This window comes from Orcinus orca, chromosome 12 (assembly GCF_937001465.1).
Source record: "Orcinus orca chromosome 12, mOrcOrc1.1, whole genome shotgun sequence".
Classification (NCBI taxonomy): Eukaryota; Metazoa; Chordata; class Mammalia; order Artiodactyla; family Delphinidae; genus Orcinus; species Orcinus orca.
In genome coordinates, this window is record NC_064570.1 from 50,412,201 (window position 1) to 50,435,730 (window position 23,530).

Here is a 23,530-nt window from a genome sequence, read left to right on the forward strand (position 1 = left end):
AAATCAGTATTCCGTGGCATGTCACAGGAAACTTACTACCTTTTAACTTTACTGAGAGTATTTCCAATAGATTAGATTCTGACTGTGATAGTTTTTTTAACATCTTTATTGGAGTATAGTTGCTTTACAATGGTGTGTTAGTTTCTGCTTTACAACAAAGTGAATCAGTTATACATATACATATGTCCCCATATCTCTTCCCTCTTGCATCTCCCTCCCTCCCACCCTCCCTATCCCACCCCTCTAGGTGGTCACAGAGCACTGAGCTGATCTCCCTGTGCTACGCGGCTGCTTCCCACTAGCTATCTATTTTACATTTGGTAGTGTATATATGTCCATGCCACTCTCTCACTTTGTCCCAGCTTCCCCTTCCCCTTCCCCGTGTCCTCAAGTCCATTCTCTACTAGAGAATGGACTTTATTCTGCGTCTTTATTCCCGTCTTGCCTCTAGGTTTTTGATGACCTTTTTTTTTTTTTTTTTTTTTTTAGATTCCATATATATGTGTTAGCATACGGTATTTGTTTTTCTCTTTCTGACTTACTTCACTCTGTATGACAGACTCTAGGTCCGTCCACCTCACTACAAATAACTCAATTTTGTTTCTTTTTATGGCTGAGTAATATTCCATTGTATATATGTGCCACATCTTCTTTATCCTTTTGTCAGTGATTCCCCCCCTCATCTTCCTCGAGAAGCGTACACTCCCTGACCCCATGAGGTTGGGTTTGGCCATGTGTTTGGCTTTGGTTGGTGGAAAGTGAACACACATGTCGGGAGCAGCAGCTTTAAATGTGTTCGCATGGTTTGGCTCAGCCCCTTGCACTTCTGCACTCTGTTATGCAAAGAAGTTTCTCTAAGGAAGATGCTAGTCCAGAATGAGGAAACACTGGAGCCCACTTGAACCCAAACTGCAGCCAGGTGCCCAGCCCAGCAGTCCCATGGGCAAGAAATACAAGTTTGTTGTTAAAAGTCTTGGGGGTTGTAATTCAGCATTATTGAAGTAAAACTTGATTAATACATGGATGAACAGCCTTGAATCCATTGCTCATCTTTGCCAAATCTTGTCATTGAACTTATATTTGTTTGCAATTCTCTTTTGTCTTATGAAATCAACCATTTCAGAAACATCTGAGGGAGGGTCTTCTTGGTACCCTTCAGCAATCCCATCCATTCCCAAAGGTAACCACTATCATATGGTTAGTGTTTACCATACTCATGTTTGTTTTAAACATATGCTATACATTTGTATATCTATAAACATGGTGGAGTATTGTTCTGTAGGTTGCAAAATTTTATATTAAAACCAATCTGTATGTATCCTCTGGGATTCACTTCCCCCAACACCATATTCCAGATTTACCAATGTTATACATCAGCTCTAGTCCATTCACTTGAACTATTGTAACACTGTCTGTATTTACCACAATTTATCTATTCTCTGCTGGTGGACATTTTAGTTCTTAAATATGAACAGTGTTGTAAAGAACATTCTTGTACAAATCTTTGAGTAGCTTGCTTTCCTTTAAGACCAAGTTCTTTTTCTCAGTGGAATTAGTGGACTAGGAGTGGATGGCTGATTGAACTTCCACACATGCTATCTGCCAAGTCAGTTTAGCCACGAGATGCTAGTGCCTCTGCTCCAGACTCTTGCTGGAGCTGCTGCCCAGGAGGAACGCATAGTGCCCATGTCCTTGGGCAACTCTGATTTCCACCACTGGCTTCTGGCTGTGGGACCAGTGCCCTGAGATTTGCTGGGAACATCTCAATGCACTTTCTACTGCTCTTTCCGCATCTTACTCACCAATATGGTTCTTCACACTTTATCTTTTTGATCATTAAATAATTTTAAGTTCCTGGTCAGGACTGAAATGTTGGCAAGAGAGTTAGAAACAGAGGAGTGAGTGAATGAAGACTCTGTTAATCGGCCTCTTTCTTCCTCACACAGCAATTTTTCTAACAGATGCAATTACATTTGAGAGCTGCAGAGAACAGAATCTTATGTTTTATTTCTTTATTCATCATTCTACATGGGATTCACTGTAAAAAGGAAATTGCCTTTGTGGTTCAGTTCTTCAGGCTGCAGTGCTCTGAGCTTCAGTTTTTACACCAGCTGCCGCCGCCGCCGCCTTGTAACTGGTAGATAAGAACCAGCCGGGGAGGGAGGCTAAGAAATCAGGCAGAGTTCATTTAAATTCAATATATTTTTTATTCTTTGTAAATACAATGAGTACAACCTTTTAACTTCACAAATCAGTTAATTCACTTTATACAAGGAAAGTTTTACTCATCCTATAATAGTCCAAGTGCTGAATATTTTTCCTCAGTGCTAGTACCTAATAAATCAAAATGTGAAAAGTACAGCAGCTATTTAAAAATGTTTGTTTCTACATTTCCATAAGTAGAGATTTATACCAAAGGAGCAGCTTATAGTGTAGGACGAAGTGTGTGTGTGCACGTGCAGGCATTCAAAGCTTTACTAGAAACCGGTTTTCTGAAAGGCATTGAAGAGTCTCAGGCTGTTAGCATTGGATCAAGAAGCCCTTTAGCATCCATCTCCTTGAAGTTCCTTCTGGTCTCATGTCTCTGTTCATTTACTGTCTGGTGTGACTCGCTGAAACACGAGTTTGGACCCCCATTGCCTTTGGTTTCAGCACTGTGTTAATGGGACAGCAGTCTGCCTCACTCCATCATTCATCTCCACTTTATTTGGTTTTGCTGTTTTTATTCATCCTCCCTCGACTTGTGTTCTTTTAGTAAAGCTCTTCTATTTTTAGATGTTATCCAACCTGAAGTCCTGGTGAGAATCTCATTTTCGTCCACCAATTCCTTTGACAAGGTTGCCTGGCCTATGGTATTAAGAAGAAGAAGGAGGGGGAGGGGGAGAAGGAGGAAGAGGAAGAGGAAGAAAGAAAGAGAAAGGAAGAAGAGAGAGAAAAAGCAAATCTCACAGCATAAGCTACCTTTCACTTATTAACTCAGTTCTGAAGGCCACTTTATGAAGTAGTACAATAGAAGGGAAACTTTTGATAAAACTTTTGATTTAAAACCTAACCATTATTTTTGAAATAAATTCTTCAACATAAGATAGTTCTGAAGGCTGCTGTATGATGTTATACACAGAACTATATTTGGTTACCCAACTTTATATGCTAAAAGGGAAAAAAAATGTTCTACTTATGTTTCAGCTGTTGATAGATCAGCCTGATCTTCCAGGTAAGAGGCAGAATGGCCTGGCCTGTGGCAACCCCGAATTCGGTCCCCTCCCAGGGCATGGTAGCAGTGAGTCCTCTCTGCTCAGGCGGTCCTCTTACACCCCCTTTTCCTTCCAGGCCACCCCACCCTGGGTGAGGCAGCAGGTCAGAGCTACTGGAATTGTTTTGTGTCAATTGACATTTTTTCCTGAAGGCTACACATTCCCAGGTTTATGCTTCCTGAAGGGTTTGTTAGTTGAGGCTTGTTCTCCATGGGTAGAAGTTCATCAGATACTGTCCCATCCTGAAAAGTAGGGACTTGGAGAGCTTAGATATCACTGGATTTGTACATATCTGAAAGCAGTCTTGTAATTGGCACATTGCCGATGGTTTTTTTGAAAAACACTTCCTCTATGGTTGATGGACTAATAGAACGTAAAGCTGGCAAAAGTAACAGGAGTTTTCCAAAGCGACAGGGTTGAGTGGGATATCTGGAATAGGAGAAGCCATGAAAGCAAGGTAAGATCCATCACTAACAGGCTTAATATCTCATCCTTGAACACACACCATCTTCAGCTTAATCTCCTGATTCAGCCTCTTTAATAACATACTACAGAGTCCTAGCCAGGCACTACTGTCCCTGTTTTGCAGGTGGAATAATTGAGGCATGGAGAACATAATGATGCTGCCAAAAGCACACGGTGACTGTCTCCTCATTAGCACAGGGGTTGCAGTTTTTTTGGAGAAAAAGTAATTTTAAGAAACATGGTACTAAGTTTAGACCAAATAATAAAAGGTTGCCAGTGTAGAAACCAACCAATGGTATTGATGACAAAACTAGTGACAACATCCACAGTGTCTGATTCACAAGACTCCTTCATGAGGCTATTTCCCTCAAATAAAATGGATTCCTTTTCTAAGCAATTCTCTAAATTATTATTCAGGCACTATACTTAGTCACTCTCAGGAATAATTCCCTCCTTATTACACTGCAAATTAAAGACTAAATTCTGTTGGCTGGCAGTGCCACCCAACTTTCATGTCAATGAAATTGGCATATAATTAAAGATGTGAGAAATTGCTGAACAATTTCCTCTCTTGATGTCCAACGTACATCTGTGCTCAGATGTGCAAGTTCAATTTTCTGCTGCCTTTAGATGCCTATAAGCCACCTCCTCACTGCCTTGATGCGTCTTCAGTCAATAGCTTGGAATCAGGTGTCAATACAGTCTACCAGGAGGTCTCCCTCCACTGACACAAACCACCCAAAAGACTGACCTCTGGAGACACTTATCTGTGACTCAGCCAGGTTCAGTCCATGGCCACAGGTGCTAGAAACTGACAGATATCAATTCCTACACAGGAGTTAGGTAGCTGAACATTGAGTTTAACTGCCCAATAACCCCACCGTGCAGAGTCCAGGGGAACAACTTTCATGCTTGTCTCTTAGCTTTGGGCACAAGAGAGTCCCTCTCTTCAACCTGATACGAGGCTGATAATTCATTCTGGGCCTCTGAGGACCTCATTTGGCTCTTTCACTGCCCAGCTTCATGACCACCAATGGACAGGGACCACCAGACCTTTAATAATGTGGTATGGACACGGTGTAGCTTCTCTACATTTAAAAAATACATAAATCCCACCGCTTACTCTACTTGCCAAAAACATCTCCTACGTTTCCTGGAAAGTATTCCCAAGGCCCACGTCTCCCTTTCACCTTGGCCACTTACTCTCTTCAACAGCTCTGTTTCCCTTCTCAGGCAGGCAGAGGAGAGAAGCCCCCTGAAGTGGGTGGGAAGCAGTGGCTGCCTAGATAAGCCCCCACTGTGTCTGCAGCATCCACCCAACATGCTGAAGTTTCCCACAGTGAGAAAACACTGTGGGAAATAACTACTTTCAGAAAGGACGTATTTTGGTGACTCCACAGACAGTTAACTCTTGATTTTCTGTGAGTAGATTATCCACTCACCTACTCACCCACTTCTTTTATTCTCTAGTTAGGAAGGGGCTGGTTAGTCAGTCAACACAAATTAAGTGTTTATTATATGTGGAGTACTCTACTACCCAGAAACAATAACCATGTGTATGTGTGTGTGTGAGACAGAGACAGAGAGAGAAGGAAAGAGAGGGGCTCTCTGACTGCTCAAAATTATTTTGTAGAGTATCTTTGCCCTTGACTTCATCCATCAGCATACATAACTGGAAGTTTTCTTTCCAGGTGTAAGTGTTCTGTGTCTGTCACGGATTCGGGTATTTGATTGTCAGTTATATAGTTTATTATATATAACTAAATTGTTTATCATTATATGTAGTTATATATAGTTGTTACACGTAGCTGTATATAGTTTGTTTGAAATGCCGATTTCTAGCCCTCTCCTCGTGTCCTAGGTAATTAGAGAAATCACTTACCGGACTGTAACAATCAGCTCAGTTTGCAGCTTTAACAATTAATGCACAATTAGCTCAGTTTGCCACATTAACTTCTCAATTTCAGATTTTATTGTTCTAGACAGGAAATTGCTAGAGGAGAATGTTCGCTGATTTGAAGGAGCTAAGCAGTAAGGTATAGTCAGTTTTGTCACATGTATGACTCTAGATATTAGTATTAAATTCTAGCTGTAGCTGATATCATGAAATGAAAGGCTCACGTCAAAGCAGATGTGTTTCATCCATGAATAATTTCCTTGTTTTGAGGGTGACAGAGAAGTAGTATACTTGTCATTTCTCTAAACTAGACTTCTGTTAATTTGTGGTTTAACTCTCTCAGGTCGTCCTAGAAGCAGCTCCTGAAATGTCAGGCTCTCTCCTTACTCTCCTTACTCCCTCCTTACTCCCTCTCCTCCCTTACTCCTTACTCCCTCTCCTCCCTTACTCCTTACTCCCTCTCCCTTACTCCTTACACCTTCCATGGCACCTCTACCAGCCCCTCTTCTGCCTCCTGTTGGTCCCCTTCTCTCCTGCTGGAATCCAAGAACTAGCTCACATGTCTTCTCGATGCATCAGACTTTGCAGATTTTTTTTCTCACTCCCTCCAACGAGAATTTCTCTCTCTCACTCCCCACTTTGCTTTTTCTCTTCCCTGGTCTGAGTTGGAGTAACACTTCTGCCTACTTCCTGTAACGAAAATGGGTAGTATCTTGTCCTTTCTCGTGTTCCACAGTGCTCACCAGCCACCCTGCACAAAGCGAGTACTCAGCAAAGGCTTGACTGAATCAATACCTAGCATCATATTCTCCTGGTGTGATGTTCTTTACACCTTAAAGACTCTAAATGTCAGAGGTCAGTTATGATATACAATTTAGTTTTTAGTGGGGAAAAAGTGCCCAAATTATGTACTGTTCCATTTTATAATTCTGAACAAATGTAAGTGCTTACTATATACATTCTGAAAGTAAATGTGGATTTTAAATTTAAAACCATGGAACTGTAATTTGGAAAAACATACACAGGCTCTACCACTCATCACAGTTTCAGTGATATTCCATGGACAGGGAACAATTTGTTGTTGCTGTTAAACTCACATTTTACAAATTTACTTGTTCGCCTACTTTTAGGGAAAATCATAATATGCTGGGTTGTAAGGCACACAGTAAGCACTCAATAGATATTGGTTGCTATCAGCTATTGAAGATCTACTGTGAAGCCTAAAGCTTTCAGGAATAGGAATTCCGAAAAGCTACACTCAACGGACTCTGGGACAGGGAACAGTTTTACTCATTAGTATTCAAAAGAGGATTTATAAAAGGATAAGGAGATCCCTACAGAAGTGGTATCATCCCAAATGAATACAGGTGACTTGGGGTTTCTTTGACCCCTTCAGTAATGGAAGCATTAACTGCCTCTACCCATTTGATTTAGTTTCTCCCAGCCTAGTGTCTATGGGTGATGTTGAGATGATAGAGACTGGTTTCCATGGGCTTCTCTTCAAGATCTAGAGAATAAGTAAGAAGAGCAACTCTATTCTAACCTCAGATCTACTGCAGCCCTAACTTAGGAAGCCAGCAAGGTTTCACTGCTCTTTAAAAGCCTTGCTTTTTTTGTCTGAAAATGGAATCAGGAAGTCTGTAGACCTCGTGGTGGATGTGCCCATTTGGTGGGCCAGGAGGAGCACTGCTGGAACCCCAGTGACTGAGAGTTTCTACAAATAGCCAAGAACAGCCTCTGCCAGTGGGCTTTGCTTGGCCAGAAGTAACATGATGGGTGCTATGGCTCAAAATAAGTCAACAGATACCAATCACCAAAGCCAGACAGCAGTCACGATGGGGTTAAAGATGACCGCTTTAGAAAGGTCTCTGGTCCTTCTATTTGGGATTGGCATCCAATGAAAGGCACTTGCCTTTTTTAAAGGATCATGTGACCACTCTCTAATATATCAACTAACATAACACTTTAGCCTTCGTTTTTCACCTTGCTCATATCTGGGCCCATTCACCTCAATGTGTTCAGCTATATTGATGGATCAACTTATTCATCCAGGAAAGGTGTAAGGTGTCTGGCAGTGCTTTCAGTTTCGTAATGTAATTTGATTTGCTCCTCTCACCTACCCTTCGAAATACGTGAGGACACAGATTCTAATTAAATTAACTGGCTTGGCAACAGGATAATTAGTCACAATGTTTGAACTGGCTTTTTGCTGTCTGCTCACACATTCACAATGGAAGCAATTTTCTTAAGTACACGTTCAAGGCAAACAAGGGTCACCTGGTATGGATGTAGCTGTTGAGAGTTAGCTGAGCCTCATCTTGAAGAGCTGCGATGGCGGCAGCATTCCGGAAACTTCTCAGTTCAGAACCACTGTGTGTAGGAACTAGAAATGAAGACCAGGAAATTGTGATAGGCAGCACAGGAAATGCAGATGGGGAAAGCACTCTCTGGAAGTGGATGGCCAGCAGAAGAACATGCAGGTTCCATGGCTATCGAAAATGGAGTCAGACTAAGAGTATCAGCTCTCTTGAAAACCATCACCTCTTTTTTGGACTTGGAGGTGGCTGAATTAGTGAGATGGCAAAACTGGGGAAGGAGAAGAGACAGCGGTTTGTGTCTGCTTACCAGCTTTGAAAGTGACGATGCATTTTAGACAGGCAAATTCAGTAGCATCTAACCGGAGTTGTCTAAACCGAGCCACCACCTCTTGTAAAGCCTGTATTTCAGATATGATCTTGTTCAGCTTCTGGGAATCTGTGTTGTCACCATTCATGCCTAGAATAAAAATATGCAATAAATGCTCTAACATGAGGGCATTTTCATGATTTAATATTGATTTTTGACAAAATCCTGCATATCAATATCTATTCAATTGTCACTCTAAGATATCTGATTCCATGTAAACTGGCTATATTGTATGAAAGTTAATATAAAATCTTCTCTTGGATGATAACAAACACAGTAATTTGCATTTAAATAACAATGCAAGCAGTCATGAATACAACAAAACAACATTATTTGCATTTAAATATAGATTTATAAATGACAGGTATACTCTATTGTTCAGCAGGAATTTGTTATTCTTTACATGTTGTTCTTTTTTCAGTAATGTATTTTTATGGTAATTTCTACAACAAAGTCATTAAATTGTGCAATTCTTACCAGATACAGCCAGTAGAGTGTTAGCATCAACCGGAATGGCCCATTGTGCTATTCCTAGAACAAACAGTTCTCTCCAAGCATCTTCCAAAAGCATCAGCTGTCATACAATAGATGTATAATATAATATAGTGTGTAATTTATAAATTTATAAACAATTTCAATATGTAAATTTCCATCATTTTAAGAAGTGTTTTAAATGCCTGTCCTGATAGTTTTTCCTCTGAATATTCTAGCTTTCCCTTATTTTCTCATATTTTCCTTTATTAAAAGGTGCCTATACTTAAGCACATGCATTTGAGAGTCAGCCATTCCAATTCCCCAAATTTTGCTTCCCTTGGGAAAGAGTTTACCCTTCTTGTTCTTGCATCCATTTGTTCCTGACCACCTAGAAACTTCTCAGGAGACCCAGGCTCTATGAAATGTCACCAGCAGCACAGCAGGTGGATTCCCCTCATAGAAAATGTTATTATCAGGGTTGAGGATTCCAGACTAAGCATGCAGATGTGGGCCCCCATCTTCCTGGAGGGTTGAGCGGGCTGGGCTGGGAGAGTGATCACTAATTCCCAAGAGGCATGCAGGGAAATCAGGGTGTAATTATGTTAATCAGGTTTTGCTGAGTTTACCTCATCTCACTGCCTGATTTTTCTGAGACTCATAAGTGGACAGCATCAAGGTGCTTGTCATTTTCATTCTATTAAAATGTGCTACTGAATATTTAAAATGAAAATATGGCTCCTTTTCGAAATTAATGTACTGGATTCCACTTCACTGCAGTTTGCTTGTTGTTAAAGGGTTTCCGCCGAAGGGCTAAGTGGCAGACAGTAAGTAAATTTTGTTTGGATTAAAGAGTCTACAAATACTTGTTTTGAGAAAAAATAGCCAACTTACACACACACACACACACACACACACACATACACACACACACACACACACAGCAAATGGTCAGAGTCAACCAGTAAAGCTGGTCAAAGATAGAAACTAACCATCTTGAAAAACTTGTTTTTGAAAAATCTCTCAAAAACCAGTCAGTTCTGGATGTGAGAGGATTTCCTTTTGAGAGCTAAGGGCTGAATTGTGAAGGCTTGTAACCAAAATCACAATTAGACCAAAAGGTTTAATTTCCAAAGTGCTTTATTTTCAGTTTTATTGCATTAAATACAGAAAATAATACTTTAAAAATGCAAGGTAAACAATGTCTAATTCTGACCATGTCTGAAAGTCCAGGCCATGAAAAAAAGAACATCCCAGGTTAGAAGATTAAATGTTTTGAGCACATTGCCAGGGCTCTCTGTAGGAAATGTACTTCATATTAAGGGGCACTATTATGCTTTAATTAGGTATAAAATGAATTAAAGAAACAAATCCTTTGCTCTTGGAGCTACTTATTAGCCTTTTGGGAAATTTGTCATTAATTTCCATGAATGTGCTGGTGACGGCCAATTTTTGTGAACACTTCATTTTATGTCTTTCCCTTAAGGGCAGAAAAATTCTGGCAGAGGCCATTTCTGATATTCCTAACAACAAAACTTCTGAGTTTCGGTACAATGCAATTTTAAAGGCACATACTTTGTTTTCTCCCTCTTAATGTCATTTACAATGACAGGATTATGCACCAGACTTATTTGTTTACAAAAACTCTAAAAGCATTTAAAGAATCAAGGGAGGTGTGCAATGCACTCTTTAATCCTTCATGCTGATCAATCAGTGGCCAAAACTATGAGCATCACAATGGAAAATATAAAGCTGCAAATATAAAATAATGAGACTAGTTCCCAAAATCTTACAAGGGAATACTCTCATCACGTTCTGTCTCTCAGTTCCAGTGTTCTTAAGAAAATATTGTTTTGTTAACAATTTTAAAAATCATTAAGATTTTTAAAATCTGTGATGAAATTTGATGTTTCAATTAAACTAAAAAAAGGTAATAAAAAAAGACAATAGTCTTGTATATTTGTTTTTTTTAGATCATATCCAACTTTCCTGAAATAACATAATTACATTTCTTAGTAAGGATTCCATAGCTAGCTATTTTGAACCCATAGCAAGAAGCTAAGAAAAATCATTTCCTACTGCTGTTAAGAACGGATGCTTGGCCTTGGTGATTTATCCAGGTAACTTCTAGTTTCATAAGACTGGCTACTGTTGCTTCTTTCCCAACCCCCTTCCCCCAAGAGCTCAGTGCCCTCTTAGTCATACCTGGTCTTGCAAACATAGCGTGGAGAAAGCTGGAACACTCTTAGCCCACTTGATGCTCATAAATAAAAGCCTGGCAGCTGATTCACACACTGACTCTGTGGCCACTTCATAGAGATACATTGGGGTCCCATTCACTTCATGGGGGTACTGGGTGGGGAAGAAAGAGAAACAACAGGGAGTAAGGAAACTGCAGCTTTGCAAGAAGAGCCAAATTTTAAATTTTCTAATTAGACGAGTGAAGGAGATAGGAATATCTATAGAGTTTGGGGAATAATAATTGATGGGAGAGGCTCATTTCCACTCTTTGGCGGCCTGTTCCTTCAAGAGGGGCATCTGGCTTTTCTATCCCCTGCAGCAAATTTTCCTCAGGCTGAGCCAAGTGCCAAGCCTGTCTCCCAATTTAGACAAGAGCTTCTTGCATTTGAGTAAATAAAAATAGATGTGGAGAAAGTATAAATTAATAGGCATCCCAAACACAAATATGCATATGAGTATTTTTAGAAAGGATTAGTATATTATGGAAATATTTCAATTAGACATCTTAATCATTCATAGAGCATTCCCATTCATAACTGACGACATATTCATAACACTACTTTCCCAAGCTTATTATACACATCAAGGATAAGAAAGCAATATTAAATATTGTGTGTGTGCGTGTGCCCAGGTGTTTGGCTTCCCTGCAGTGGGGGGCTGCAGCTGGCCCTCCTCTTGGGGAGAGAGATCTGGAGCCCTTCTCGGCCTGGAGTGGGGGCTTTGGGTAGGTACCAACTGGAAGCCTGGAAGGTAGTCCCTAGGTGGCAGCCTTTTGAGGTGGTTCTGGCTGTGTCCCTGCTAGTAGAGGCTCAATTCTTGTGTAAATTCATGCGGCTCAGAAGAGAGTACGGGGAGTGGGAAATGAAGCCAACTTCTTCAAACTGTCCTAACAAGGTGAGCTCCACATTTCTCTCTTGCATTAGGGACCCATGGTTTGCCCAAGAGATTAGACCCCTGCAGTTGCAATTCAGGGGCTCTTCTGCCAGCTGCAGGCAACTTCTTTCTTCTAAAAACAAACTCTGCTCTTCTGTCCTCCAGGAACACCTAGGCTGCCCTCTTAGTTCAGCCAGGGCTTTACACTAGGTGTTTTCTAAAGATACAGGTTCCTGGGCACCACCTCAAATTTGCTGAAAGGGGGATGGGCCTAGGCGGCCACGTTTGCAGTCAGCTTAGAGAGTGACTTTACTGCACACTAAAATTTGAGCACCCCTAGCTCAACAGGGGAGAGAGGGAGGTCTAGAGCTCCCCGCAGGGCTCGGCGAAGCACCGAGCACCCCGTGAGGTCTCTCTCTCTCCATCTTTTGCCTGAGCCATGCCAGCTGAGAAAGAATGGGCGCGCCCCTCTCCGCCCTCCACTCGGAAAGGTCTCGGGCCCAGCAAGGTCACTGACCTTGGGCGTGGGCTGAGCCAGGCTCACGAGGGTCTGCCGCTCAGGGGTGGCGGACACGGCGGCCAGTTCCAGGCCGTGAGGCTCCAGCTGCGTAACGGCGGTGAAGAATGCCGGCGCGGGTAGTGCTGCGGAGGGGAAGTGCGCGGCCGCCCCGTTCTCTTCCTTGTGTCCACGGAAGTATAGGGCCACCTGCTTGCGGATGGTGGACGTCCGAGGCCCCCGCTCATGCTGCACGGCTACAGAGACAGACAGACCGGCGCACGCCCGAGATCAGAGACTCGGGGACACTTAGACGCTGCCGCGCTCTCGGGCCAAAAGCTGCGTCTGGACAGGCAAGGGCACCCGGGAGGTGAAGAGAAGGAGGGAGAAGGAATGTGAGGGTGGAGGGCGCTCTGAGACCGTTTAACCCTTACACTGTTTGCATAAGGAAGCTGAAGCCGAGAAAAGCAGCCCGGCCCAAAGTGTCACACTAATACCCGAGCCTCAGGCAAGACTAGGTGTGTTCTCTGTCGGTTGAGGGCTCCTCTGCACCCAGGGAAGGTAGCAGGGAAACCAGAGACCCTCTGGGCAGGAGTAGCTGGGTCTCCACCGCAACCAAGGGTAGAGGGGCATTGCGCACAGCCAGGCACAGCGTCTCTGCACACACTTTTCCCAATCCGCTCGACGACCACTCCCCCCGCCACCTCCATCCCTCGCCCCACTTGGAGATGCCGTTTGGCCTCCGAGGACCCCAGGAGAAAAGGACCCGAGCCCGGGTCCGCTGGGGAATGGGACGAGGGAAAGCCCTCTCAGAGTGTGCTGGAGGAAGGCAGGGGAGATGTGACAATTACCACCAACAGTTTAAACAAACAAATTAATTCAGGGCAATCTTCCGCTCGACGAGCTTGACAACTTGTCAATACACAAGTTCAACAGGTTGGACGCTCCCTCCTGCTTCCTGCGCCGCGGAGGAAGGAACTCTCCCCAGTGGGCGCTGTACCTCGTGGAGATGCCACCCTGCCCAGGCCTCCGTCCGGGCAAAGCCCACTCCGCACCCAGTCCTGAGGCCCCATCCCTCCCTCCCAGCCAAGACCCCTGCCACGTCCCGGCCTGGGGCGCCCTCGCCAGGCCACCTCCGGGCACGAGCTTGGATTGCACTCTAAGCCCAAGAAGCATCCTGACGACCTAGTTCTTGCTGCGCGCCTTTAAGAGCCTTCTGGGAGCTGGGTGTCCGAGGCACCCACTGGCGTCACTCTGCCCCTCCAGCCCCCTTCTTTAGAACTAAGAGAAGGCCCTGAAAAAGCTCAGCTCGGCCGTCCTGATTTTGTAATCTTGGTGAGTCTACAAACAAGGGGTGGACATTCCGCGTGTTCGTGTCTCTGCCCTTCCTCCTTCAACCCGTCTCCTAGTCCCCAAGATATCCTCTCCAGGAGAGTATCCAGACAGCAAGAGCCTGCGGGAGGCTAACAGGCTTAAGTCTGACCACAAAAGGGCTGCAAGGAGAGGTGAGAAGAAGAATCAGCATGGGAGGCCGGGAATGTCACATGCGGGTCCCCAGCAGAGTGGGGACCCCAGGAACGCTGGCTTCGTGGGGATGGTTGTGAGGTGCAAGTGTCCCACGTGGGCATGGGTCTTGCCCTGGGGAGTTCAGTGGGGTGAGGGTGGGGCTTATGCAGGGAGATGACTAAAGCCGGAGGCCAATTCCCAGCACCTGGAAAGAAATGCTCAGGAGATGATTTACATGCATAGGAGTGCCATTATTTTCTGTACACATAATTTACTTACTATTCAACCAACATAAGGATAAAAAGATGTACTAAGAATAAATAGATTACCATCTTTGTTCATGTTGACTTCCAAACACTTCTTCAGCCGACACGCCCTGCACTGGTTTCTGTGTGTCTTGTCCACCGGGCAGCCTCCCTGGAACAGAGCGCAGGCGGTCAGCGGCCCCCAGGACCTTTAGACTGGGGACGCGAAGCCGGCGCCGGGTCGGGGAAAAGGCGTTGAGGCGGGTACGGACCCCGCAACAGACCCCGGAGCTGCAAGCCTGGGTCCGCGAAACGCGAGGGCCTTGGGCACCAGCGGGGCCAGGAAGAGAAAGGGCTGGGATTCCTGGGGCTACTTCAAAAGGACCAGCCCCTGACCCTATGAAAGCGGACAAGAAGGAAAGTCCTTCTCAAATCAGGTGAAGGGTCAGAGCTCCTGGTTTGCCCAGACTACGCTGCGTGGGGAGGAGCTCCCGAGGGGAACTTCCGCCAGGCGCAGAGGGGTTGGAGCGGGGCGAGACTTTTCAGGACCGAAGACAGCGACCTGCCCTGGAGGAGGAGGCCTTAGAGCTCTGCAAGGAGCAGGCTTGCCTGCCAGGACCCCTGCCACGTCCCCCTCCCACCAACTATTCTTTCCACTTTCAGGTCTTGAGTCTACCTCTTTCTGTCACTTTCTGGGTGAGCCCATTTATCTGTCAGATAAATATTTCCCATTATTCTCCACTCTCCTGTTTTCCTCTCTTGCCTTTGTACTCCAAGCCATGCTTCTGACCAGCATGTTGAGAGTTGTCTTAAAGACTAGCCTTAGCCCAGATTCATAGAAACACAGCCATTTCTGGAAGGTGAGGCAGAAGCCAGAGTGGTTAGGAGGGCAAGGCTTACAGATGTGAGAGTGGGAAGGGAAGAGCCCAAGGCCTGGACAAATTCTAGAAATGCCCACCATGTAAATATGACCAGGAAGATAATGTGATGAACTGTCTGACAAAATGATAACATAGATTGAGAATATTAGCACGATAACTGAAAAAAATAGGTAATTGTGCATTAGAAATACTTATTTGAGATGCATGAGAAAATAAATGTTTTATCCAATGCAATTTTCTGGAAAAATATTGGTCATTAAAAGAGGAAAACAGAGAAAATTTCTAATGGAATTCACTCAGCGTTAGGTGCTATTACTGAGAGAACATATACATAGATTCATAAAGAGTCATGTCTACATGTGTATTTTATACACAGTAAATACATAAGAAGTTTGGTGCTCTGTTTATACTACTTGCTACTTTTACATTTACAGTGGGAAGAAAGAGAATAAAATAAATGTATTTTTATTTTGTTTCATAATCTCAAAATTCATATACTCTGAATTTGGAGTAAGCATATTTTCTGAAATATCCCTTAGGAAAAAATTATACACTCAAACACACAGTTTTATGAGATCACACCCCTCTGATTTAAAATACGTTGATTTATTTAAAATAAAGGTAGAGCAGAAGTTCATAATAATTTCTAAACATCCTCGTTACTGTTAATAATAAACTAGACTGCTGTTTACCTAAGCTTAGAATAAAGGAGAGAAAGGAAATAAATTTTTTTCCTAACTGAATTCTTCAGGTCATCTTTGCTGGCCAGTGTAATAGCTCAATGTAAAAAGGTTTAAATAACTTATTATTAAATACAATCATATGCCTATCCTCAAATGTTATCCTCCTAGTATTCTGCTAAACATACTAATGCATAACAGAAGTCTTCATTAGTTCCTAGAAGTGTCTTCAAATCAGATCAAATGTATATAAACATCTGGAGCCTGAGAGAAAGATGCACACTTCAGCTAGGTCCATTTATTCTCTGTGTAAGAAGAGGACCACCATGCCTGATGAGTCTATCAACACTCCTTTACAAGCACTTGGACTGACATCAATATGTGTGAATTGACAGCCAGCCCCTTTGAAAATATCAAGCATATTATCTGAGGTTTTGATTCCCCAATTCTGTGCATTGCATAAAAGTAAAAGATAACTTAAGTAGAGGCCTGCTCAAGTCTGATGACCCACAATAATCTCATATTCTTGTGGAGCTACTGGGATACAGTCCTGTGTGTATATAATGCGATGTGTCCATATGGTGAAGAGAGAAACTGATACAGAGCTATGGACCCAATTAAACAGGTAACAGGGCTGGAGAGTTCAAAATAACTTATCCAAATGCAGCATCTTCTTGTTCTTGTTTTTGTTGATAATCCAAATCTATCAGAAATTGGTATGAGCAGACATAGGTTCAGAAAAAGATAAACAATTCACTAGCACCAGACAATATATGTGTATGTATATATGTGTATCATATATATTAATTAGTGAAAACGTTTTAGTATTTTGGTTACCAAAGGATGTTTTCTGATTACTGCACTCTCCAGGATCTTCTTGGGAGTGGAGATTGTCACTCTGTATTTAGGGTCTGTGTGCCTGGCTAAGGAGAAGGCCAAGTGTGGGACCAAAAGGCTGATCTCCTAGGTTGAAATAAACCTACTACTGAGCTGGAAACTGAGTCAGGGGGAGGGGTCTGCTCACTCTTTCTGGAAGCTCTGGCTCACACTCAACCCATGCCCCTACTCTTCTGTCTCTCTGAGACAGTTCTGCCTGCTCAAGATCAAAACAGAATCAACCAGAGAAGCAGAGAAAGTGAAGATTTGGGGACCGTGGAGAGGCTCCCAGTTTCCTTCCTTGGGCACCTTCTCTTCTTGCTCACTCTGCCCTTTTCTGACAAGGCCCAACTAAAGTCACATGGGTGCTGAAGCCCCACTACCCACTACCAAGCAGCCCTGCTTCTCTGAAGTTGAAGGCACAGCCCCTCATACAGCACATCCTCTCTGTTCCAACTAGCCAACGCTCACTTCGCTGACTGAAATGCCCTGTGCCTTTCACTTCTGCCTGGACAGACCTGGGTCAGAGCACTGAACTTAGGTGCTGCTAGGAATGGGACTGGGGTGGCAGTGACATAAAATAGCCCTTTTACCTGCCTGCACTTGTGGTTTAGATTCTAAAGTTCCTTAGATCCTCTGGGCTGGCTTTATAGTCACTGGGTGTGGGCCTTACCCAGTGTCAAAAACTGTCAGAGGATTAAAAAAAGGGGGCGGGGATTGATAGGGGGTGTAAGGAGACGCTGGGACTTCAGCTTTCCTCCTTCAAACTCAGCTCTCTTCCCTTGCCTCTTCTGCCTTTCCCAAGCAAAAGGGCCACTGAGAGTTGAGGCAGGAAGGAGGAGAGAGGAAAGGAGAGGTCAGGGCCTAGTCTCTCCTCAGCAGCTTGGAAACTCAGAGGAGGCCTTGGCACAAACAAAGGAAGGGGAGGCGGCAGAGGGGAGCGGGGCAGCGCAGCCCTGCTAAGGTACCTGGTTTCCAGATTTGCAGACATACGTCCTATTCCTTCGGATACTTCGTTTGAAAAACCCCGAGCAGCCGTCGCAGGCGTAGACCCCATAGTGTTTCCCCGAACTGCGGTCGCCACACACTTTACAGGGGATATCTAAAATACGGCCTGAAATCGCAGGAAAGACAGGGAAGGGGGGATGGGGTGAGAGAGAGAGGAGGGCGGAGAAGGAGGAAAGGGGAGAGGGAGAGAGAGATGCTAAGCAATCTGACCTCTGAAGGGATTAGCACCGAAGCTGCGGTAAAAGCAAATAATGAAGTGATTTTATAGCCAAACTTTTTTTCCTTGAGCAAGTGTCAGTTTCCTACAATGAGCATTATTCATGCACCGCTACATGTATTTGGGTCTCCTCTAATCGCCGAAACCCATTTTGGAATAAAAGATTACAGCAGGCCAGGGCGGCAGCACGGCCGCCGCTGCCTTTCTGCTCCGCGGAAAGTTTGGCCGCCTCCCTCTCCTGCTCTTGCATTTAACAGAGAAAGTTGTTAGCGCGCGAGGAGACAAACTTGAAATGTAAAAGGGAAAAGAAGAAAAACAAACACGGCTGGAACCAGGGATGGCAGCTGGAAGGCAATCGAGTTTTCTCTGAGCTGCCGGGCGGTTGTTATTATTAGGATTATTATTGTAATGCTAATACTAGGATTATTAATGATAATAAGGGTAGTGGTAATTGCCCAACTTTCACTTTACCTATTTAAAATAATGCTTGATGGATCGCTTTTGAGAAATAATTTCTTTTAGGAAAAAAAATTTTTTTCTCCCCAAAGTAACCAGCACCGAGGTAGGCAAGTAGGAGGAGAGTGTTGTAAGTATGTCGATTCCCTGGCAGGTTAGGGTGGGACGACACCCCTCCGCCCCGACTCCCCAACGTCTTCCTCCTTAAAGCCCTACCTTCTCACACTAGATCCTGCGGGGGTCCCTGGCTTTCTGTTTTTCCACCGCTGTCTGAGGCCGATTCTTTCAAAGTTCTGACTGGTTTCCCTAAACTGCCCCCACCCTCCGTGGCCTCGACAGTCGCCTGACTTAAGAGAAATAGCCTTGGAATCCCCTCTAGCCTGGGATGGCCGCGGACCCTAGAGGAATGTTAGGGAGAGGGTAAAATTCGAAAAGTTATAAGGGAGGGAACTATTTTTCTATAAGGTTCAAGGGTCCAACAAGCCTGAAGTGGTTCATAAGAACTTTGAAATCCTTCCTCATGCAAAAAAAGGGAGTATTAAATAAAGGGTTAACTTAATTAATACTTTGATAACGATGATGATGATATTTAACAATACTAGTTAATAATTAACTTCTTTACATTTAATGTTCCCTTTGCTACCGGCCCGAAGGCCTCCAGTCTGGGCCCGGGCGGCCTCCGGCTTGGCCTCTGTGAAGCTGGCACCTTGTTCCCGGAGCGCTCAGGTTAGGGACCACGATTAGGCTGGGGTGATGGGAGGCAAGGGTGAGGACGACTGGTCCAGGGGAGTAGGGGAGGCGAGGGCGCCGCGCAGGAAGGGCCCGAGGCCTCAGGGTGGAAACTCGCCGGTGGATTCCGAGGCATCGGGCGGGCGCGCACCCCCGACCGCGGCCGTCGAGGAGCTGCAGGGGGTGGGGGTGGGGAGGACGCGGGCGGCAGGGTTGGGGAGGGGGTTTGGTAACCACCAGGCTCGGCCCGGGCAATTACAACCCCGCCGTAGCACCTGCCTATAGAGCCACCAGTGACCCGTCAAAAAAAGTAGCATGGGAATTCGGATGGCGACAAAGGCCGGCGGGGGAGGCGCGCGGCGCGGCGACCACCGCCTCGGCGCCCCCTCTCCCGCAGGGTGGGAGGAGAGGTTGTGCTGGGGGAAGGAGGGGGTTGTAGAAAGCCAGGGGAGGCGACATCGGGTTTTGTCCCTCACCCCCTCGGACCTGTCACTGCGCCCAAGGGAACTCAACGGCCGCGCAGCAGCCGCCCTCACTCTGGAAAGCAGTAAACTTGGTTTCCATATCTTGCAACCATTCTCCTCTGCATAACGCTCTGGCTGAGCTGGGGTCCGTGTTTGGGGTCCAGCCATCCTGTCGTCCCAGCTGTCCTCCTCTTCCCGGTGGCAGTTTTGATGATGCCAAGATGAGCTAGTGGGAGGAGCAGTGGTGGGGGTTCTCTTTCCCGCCCCCCATCCAGACGGGAGGCCAGGGACATGCATCTCTGGAGAACCCCGACGGGGTCGAGGGAGGACCAGTTAGGGGCGGGCGACGCTACTCGGGCTCCAGGGGCGGGGCTCCTAGACCAACGGCCCCCCCCGGGGCCGCCACGGCGGCAGGGCGGCCCTGCCCCAGCGCAAACCTCCGGGCCGAGGCTCCCGGGGCAGATTAGAGACAGGCGTACCCACCTGGGGCGGGGCACAGAGGGGAGGACGCGAAAATTCCGGGGCAGAGCGGGTGTGCGCCTCAGACTCCGCCACCCAGCCACGTTAAGGTGACTTGGGTCACGAGACAAGCTGGTTGACCCCGTTGCAAAGCTCCCCTCATTTAGCAAGTCGAGCGAGCTCCGACGTGAGGCAGGCGGGAGTTTCCTGAGGCTGGAAAACCGTTCTTAACTTCCCTCGCCAGGGGGTCCCCTCGGGGCTTTTTGTGTGTCATAATTGCCTAAAGATATATGGCAGCTTCGATTACTGTAATTACCATCAGAGGCTGTTGAAAGAAGTTAGTCTGGGCTGCAGGGGTGACTGGCCGGGGTCTTGTTACCACCCAGGCGGGTCTCCCGGGTGACATCGCTCTGCTCTCCAGCTGTGCGAATCCGAGCAAGGCGGGAGTTGCAGACCTCGCGGCCGGGCTCAGCCCTGACCTCGCCCGCTGCGCGCCGACCCCCTCGCTGCTCGGGGCCCGAGGGCCGCAGGCCTGGGCCCCGCTGCCGCCACCGGTCTGGAGAAGGCCTGGATGGCGCAGCGCCGCGGGCGGGGTCAGCTGTTCTGCGGGCCTGAGAAACTCCTGCGGAGGCGTCCGGACCTGCGTCGGGCTCGAGGCTTAGGAGGCCCAACTCAGGCTCTTGGGAAGCTGGAAAGCTCCAAAGTTTCCCGTGTCATTCTGCCTTTTTTCCTAAAAGTCCGAACGGTCCGCCTGCGTCCTAGTCCATCTACAGTATGCGGGCGCGGTTCCAGCGAACCCAGTTCGTGCCCGCCCCTTCCCTCACCTCCGAGGCCTCACTTTTCAAGGCTCCTCAACCCCGGCGACTGCGCACCCCAAGTGGGCGAGGGGTCTGAGGATCCTCACTTCCAGGGAAGGAGGCGAGGACCTGTCACGGGGCAAGCAAGCACCGAGGCCTGCCGAGGCCTGCCGGCTTCAGTTTTTGCGGTGGAGGCTCGGAATGCACCAGGAAGACTTTCCTTCTGCGCCTCCTGGGAAGGACGCACACACGCCACAACATGGGCCACAATAAATATGCGAGCTCGCCTCCTTTCCCAGAGATTCGAACAGCGAGGGCCAGGTAGGCCCGAGGTTAACTGGAAACTCCAGTCCTCCACCAGGGTCGGCTCTGATTCGGGCGGCAGCTGAGATTCCTTCTCTCCTCCCTCCGCCTTAGTTCCAAACATTTCTCCTTTTTTCTTCTTGTTCACGTTCACTTTAATTTTTAAAATGGCAGCGCCCAAAACCAAAACAAACGGACAAAATAAAAACACAACCCACTTCTTGAGAGGGAGGGGAGGAATTGCATCCCACTCAAGTGGGACTTCATTATCAGTCCTCAGAAGTATCTCGGACTCTCCCAACTTTCAAAGGCTCGGGACAATGAGCGGGAGTGAGGGGAGGGGGTGTTTGAGAAAAGCACAAGCGCCAAAAATGCCATAAGCGAAAACGACAAGGGCGGCGGGAGCACTCCGGGATGTGGGGACTTCGGCAGCGACCACCCCCAGCCTTGGACCCTGGAAACCGCAGCCCCGGGCCACCGGAAGGCGGGAACTGAAATGCCCCATGGAGACCCTGGCATTGCGGCCGTGCCGGCCCAGCGCCGGCTCTGGCCTGCACATTCTCAGGGTCCGCAGGCAAGGAGCACGCAAAAGCCCTCGCACATACACTCAGACCTGCACTCCGGCGTCTAGGGGCGGTTAGAGATCAGCCACGACTTGGAGTTCCAAGGGAGAGCCTCCAGCTAAGCAGGGTTGAGGAAGGAGAGGAGCGCGCGGAGGGGAACAGGCCGCACTCTCCTGCCTCTGCCGAGCTCTCGCTCGAAAACTCCTTGGGATTAGGGATTTGGTCCTCTCTTTGCTAGAGCGGTTCGCCATACTTTAAATTCCCCAGTTATGACCTACGCGGATTTAGGATTAAGGAAAATGTGACTTTTAAATTGTTTCTGCTTCCCAATTTGCAGGATTATTTGAAATAGCTAGAAAAGGGGTGCAAAGCATTCCATTCAAAATCCGCTTTGCGCAAAGTTGCTTTTGCGCTCTGGAGCTCGGAGTTTTGAGCGAGCGTGTTATTGTGCTGCAGCCTGGGGCTGCGGCCTAGTTCCCGCCCCCGCCGCCTCCTCCCCCTCTTCCCCGCACCTGGCGGCTAAGTGGAGGCAACTCGCGGGACTGCTGGGCGGCCTGGGTCGCAACCTTCCCACCATACCAGAGAAAGGGGGGAATCAAGCAATCCAGAGGTAACGAAATTGTTCTTCCCTCACCACGAAAGGCACTGACTCATGGTCTACAAGGAGCTGGGCCAAAGCGCACACACCGCTGGAGTCCCTCTCCCAGGCTCGGAGTCTCGGAGATCGGAGCAGGACCTCCCCGGCTACCCCGCCCGCCCGTCCGTCCCAGCCTGCGCGCCTGAGCCCCGCAGCGGCCCGATAGGTACCCACTTGTTGATCCGGCCGGCTTGCTCATGCTGGCGGTCCCGGGGCGGAGCGGTTGGTGGGCGCTGCCCGAGTCCCGGCCGGCAACGCCCGCTTCGCCGCCGGGCGCCGCCGCTCTCCAGCCGCCTTCCAGCCTGGGAGGCTCCGGGGCCGGACAGGTGGGTGTCGGTTGCGCGCTGCGCTGCTCCCCGGGCGCTCAGAATTCGTTCCACAGTGGAAAATTAAGCATCCTTAAGTTTCTTCCCGCCTCTTGCAAAACCGCAGCTGCTGGGAATGTTGCTTGGTATGGACACAGGCATGTACAGACAAATGGAGAGACGGACAGGCAGATCGAGGGAGAAGGGAGGACAGGCAAGAGAAGGGTATTGAAGAACAGAGATGGAGACACGAAAATGGTCTTTCTACGGAGCAAAAAGGGCAAAATCCCTCTCTTTCCCCATTCCTGTCTCTCAGTCTTCAGTTCCTCCCTCTACATTAGGCAGGCAGAGTGTGGGCAGATCTCTACAGACCGTTGCTCTTTTACGGAAAGAAGGGAAACACACAACCGCAGCCTCAGGCAGATGGGCTCCGCGCTGCCCAAATCCGAGCGCGGAGTGGGAAAAACTAGATTGCTGGGAAGTCTTCCGAGGGAACAGGAGGCCAGCTCCCGGTTTCCGGGGAGAGCCAAGCACGCAGCGGCAAAGGGTTCCCGAAGTTCATTACCCCGTGACTTTGTGCCTGTCGCTGCGGACTGGGTCCCCTGTAATATCTCCAGAAGCGCTCTGACAGGCAGCCACGGGGAGGGGAATAGGGCGTCCCTGGCCCACTTAGCTTTTCCCCCAACTCCTGGCGGGGTCTGACGTCAGCCATGTGCGGGGAGGGGATGGAAAGAGGGAGGGGGTTAAATGCTAATGATATTAATGAACCTCCAAGCGGCTCCCAAAGAAAATGCAGGCGCTCTCGGAGCTGAGGAGTTAAGAGTATGAATAAGGGAGTGTGGCTCTGTGCGTGCGAGATGGTGAGGACAGTGCGGCTCTCGTAATAAAAATGAATTATTATATTTCATGGCAAGGGGGAAGGGGAGGGAGCTGGAGCTTTCTCAGAACACTTTCCCCCTTCTCTCCAGAGCGCCAGACAGATTCGTGGAAGAACTGGGTGGCTGTGTGTTTGTGTGTGATTG

General features: G+C 47.1%; 1 protein-coding gene across 2 annotated transcripts; it reads right to left on the reverse strand.

Annotated features, from left to right (window-relative positions):
* Positions 1-1,778: 1,778 nt before the first annotated feature.
* Positions 1,779-23,123, reverse strand: NR2E1 (nuclear receptor subfamily 2 group E member 1). 2 transcript variants are annotated; one of them, XM_033418721.2, is made up of 9 exons: positions 22,378-23,123; positions 17,539-17,684; positions 14,218-14,305; positions 12,404-12,639; positions 10,978-11,124; positions 8,779-8,875; positions 8,242-8,391; positions 7,894-7,999; positions 1,779-2,847 (listed from the first exon to the last, which is right to left on the reverse strand). In XM_033418721.2, exons 1-9 carry the CDS (start codon positions 22,400-22,402, stop codon positions 2,808-2,810), a joined length of 1,035 nt encoding a protein of 344 aa, XP_033274612.1. In that variant the 5' UTR covers positions 22,403-23,123; the 3' UTR covers positions 1,779-2,807. The 2 variants fall into 2 exon arrangements, with proteins under 2 accessions (XP_033274612.1, XP_004264800.1); XM_004264752.3 differs by having other exon boundaries at positions 1,781-3,683; positions 22,378-23,122.
* Positions 23,124-23,530: the final 407 nt, after the last annotated feature.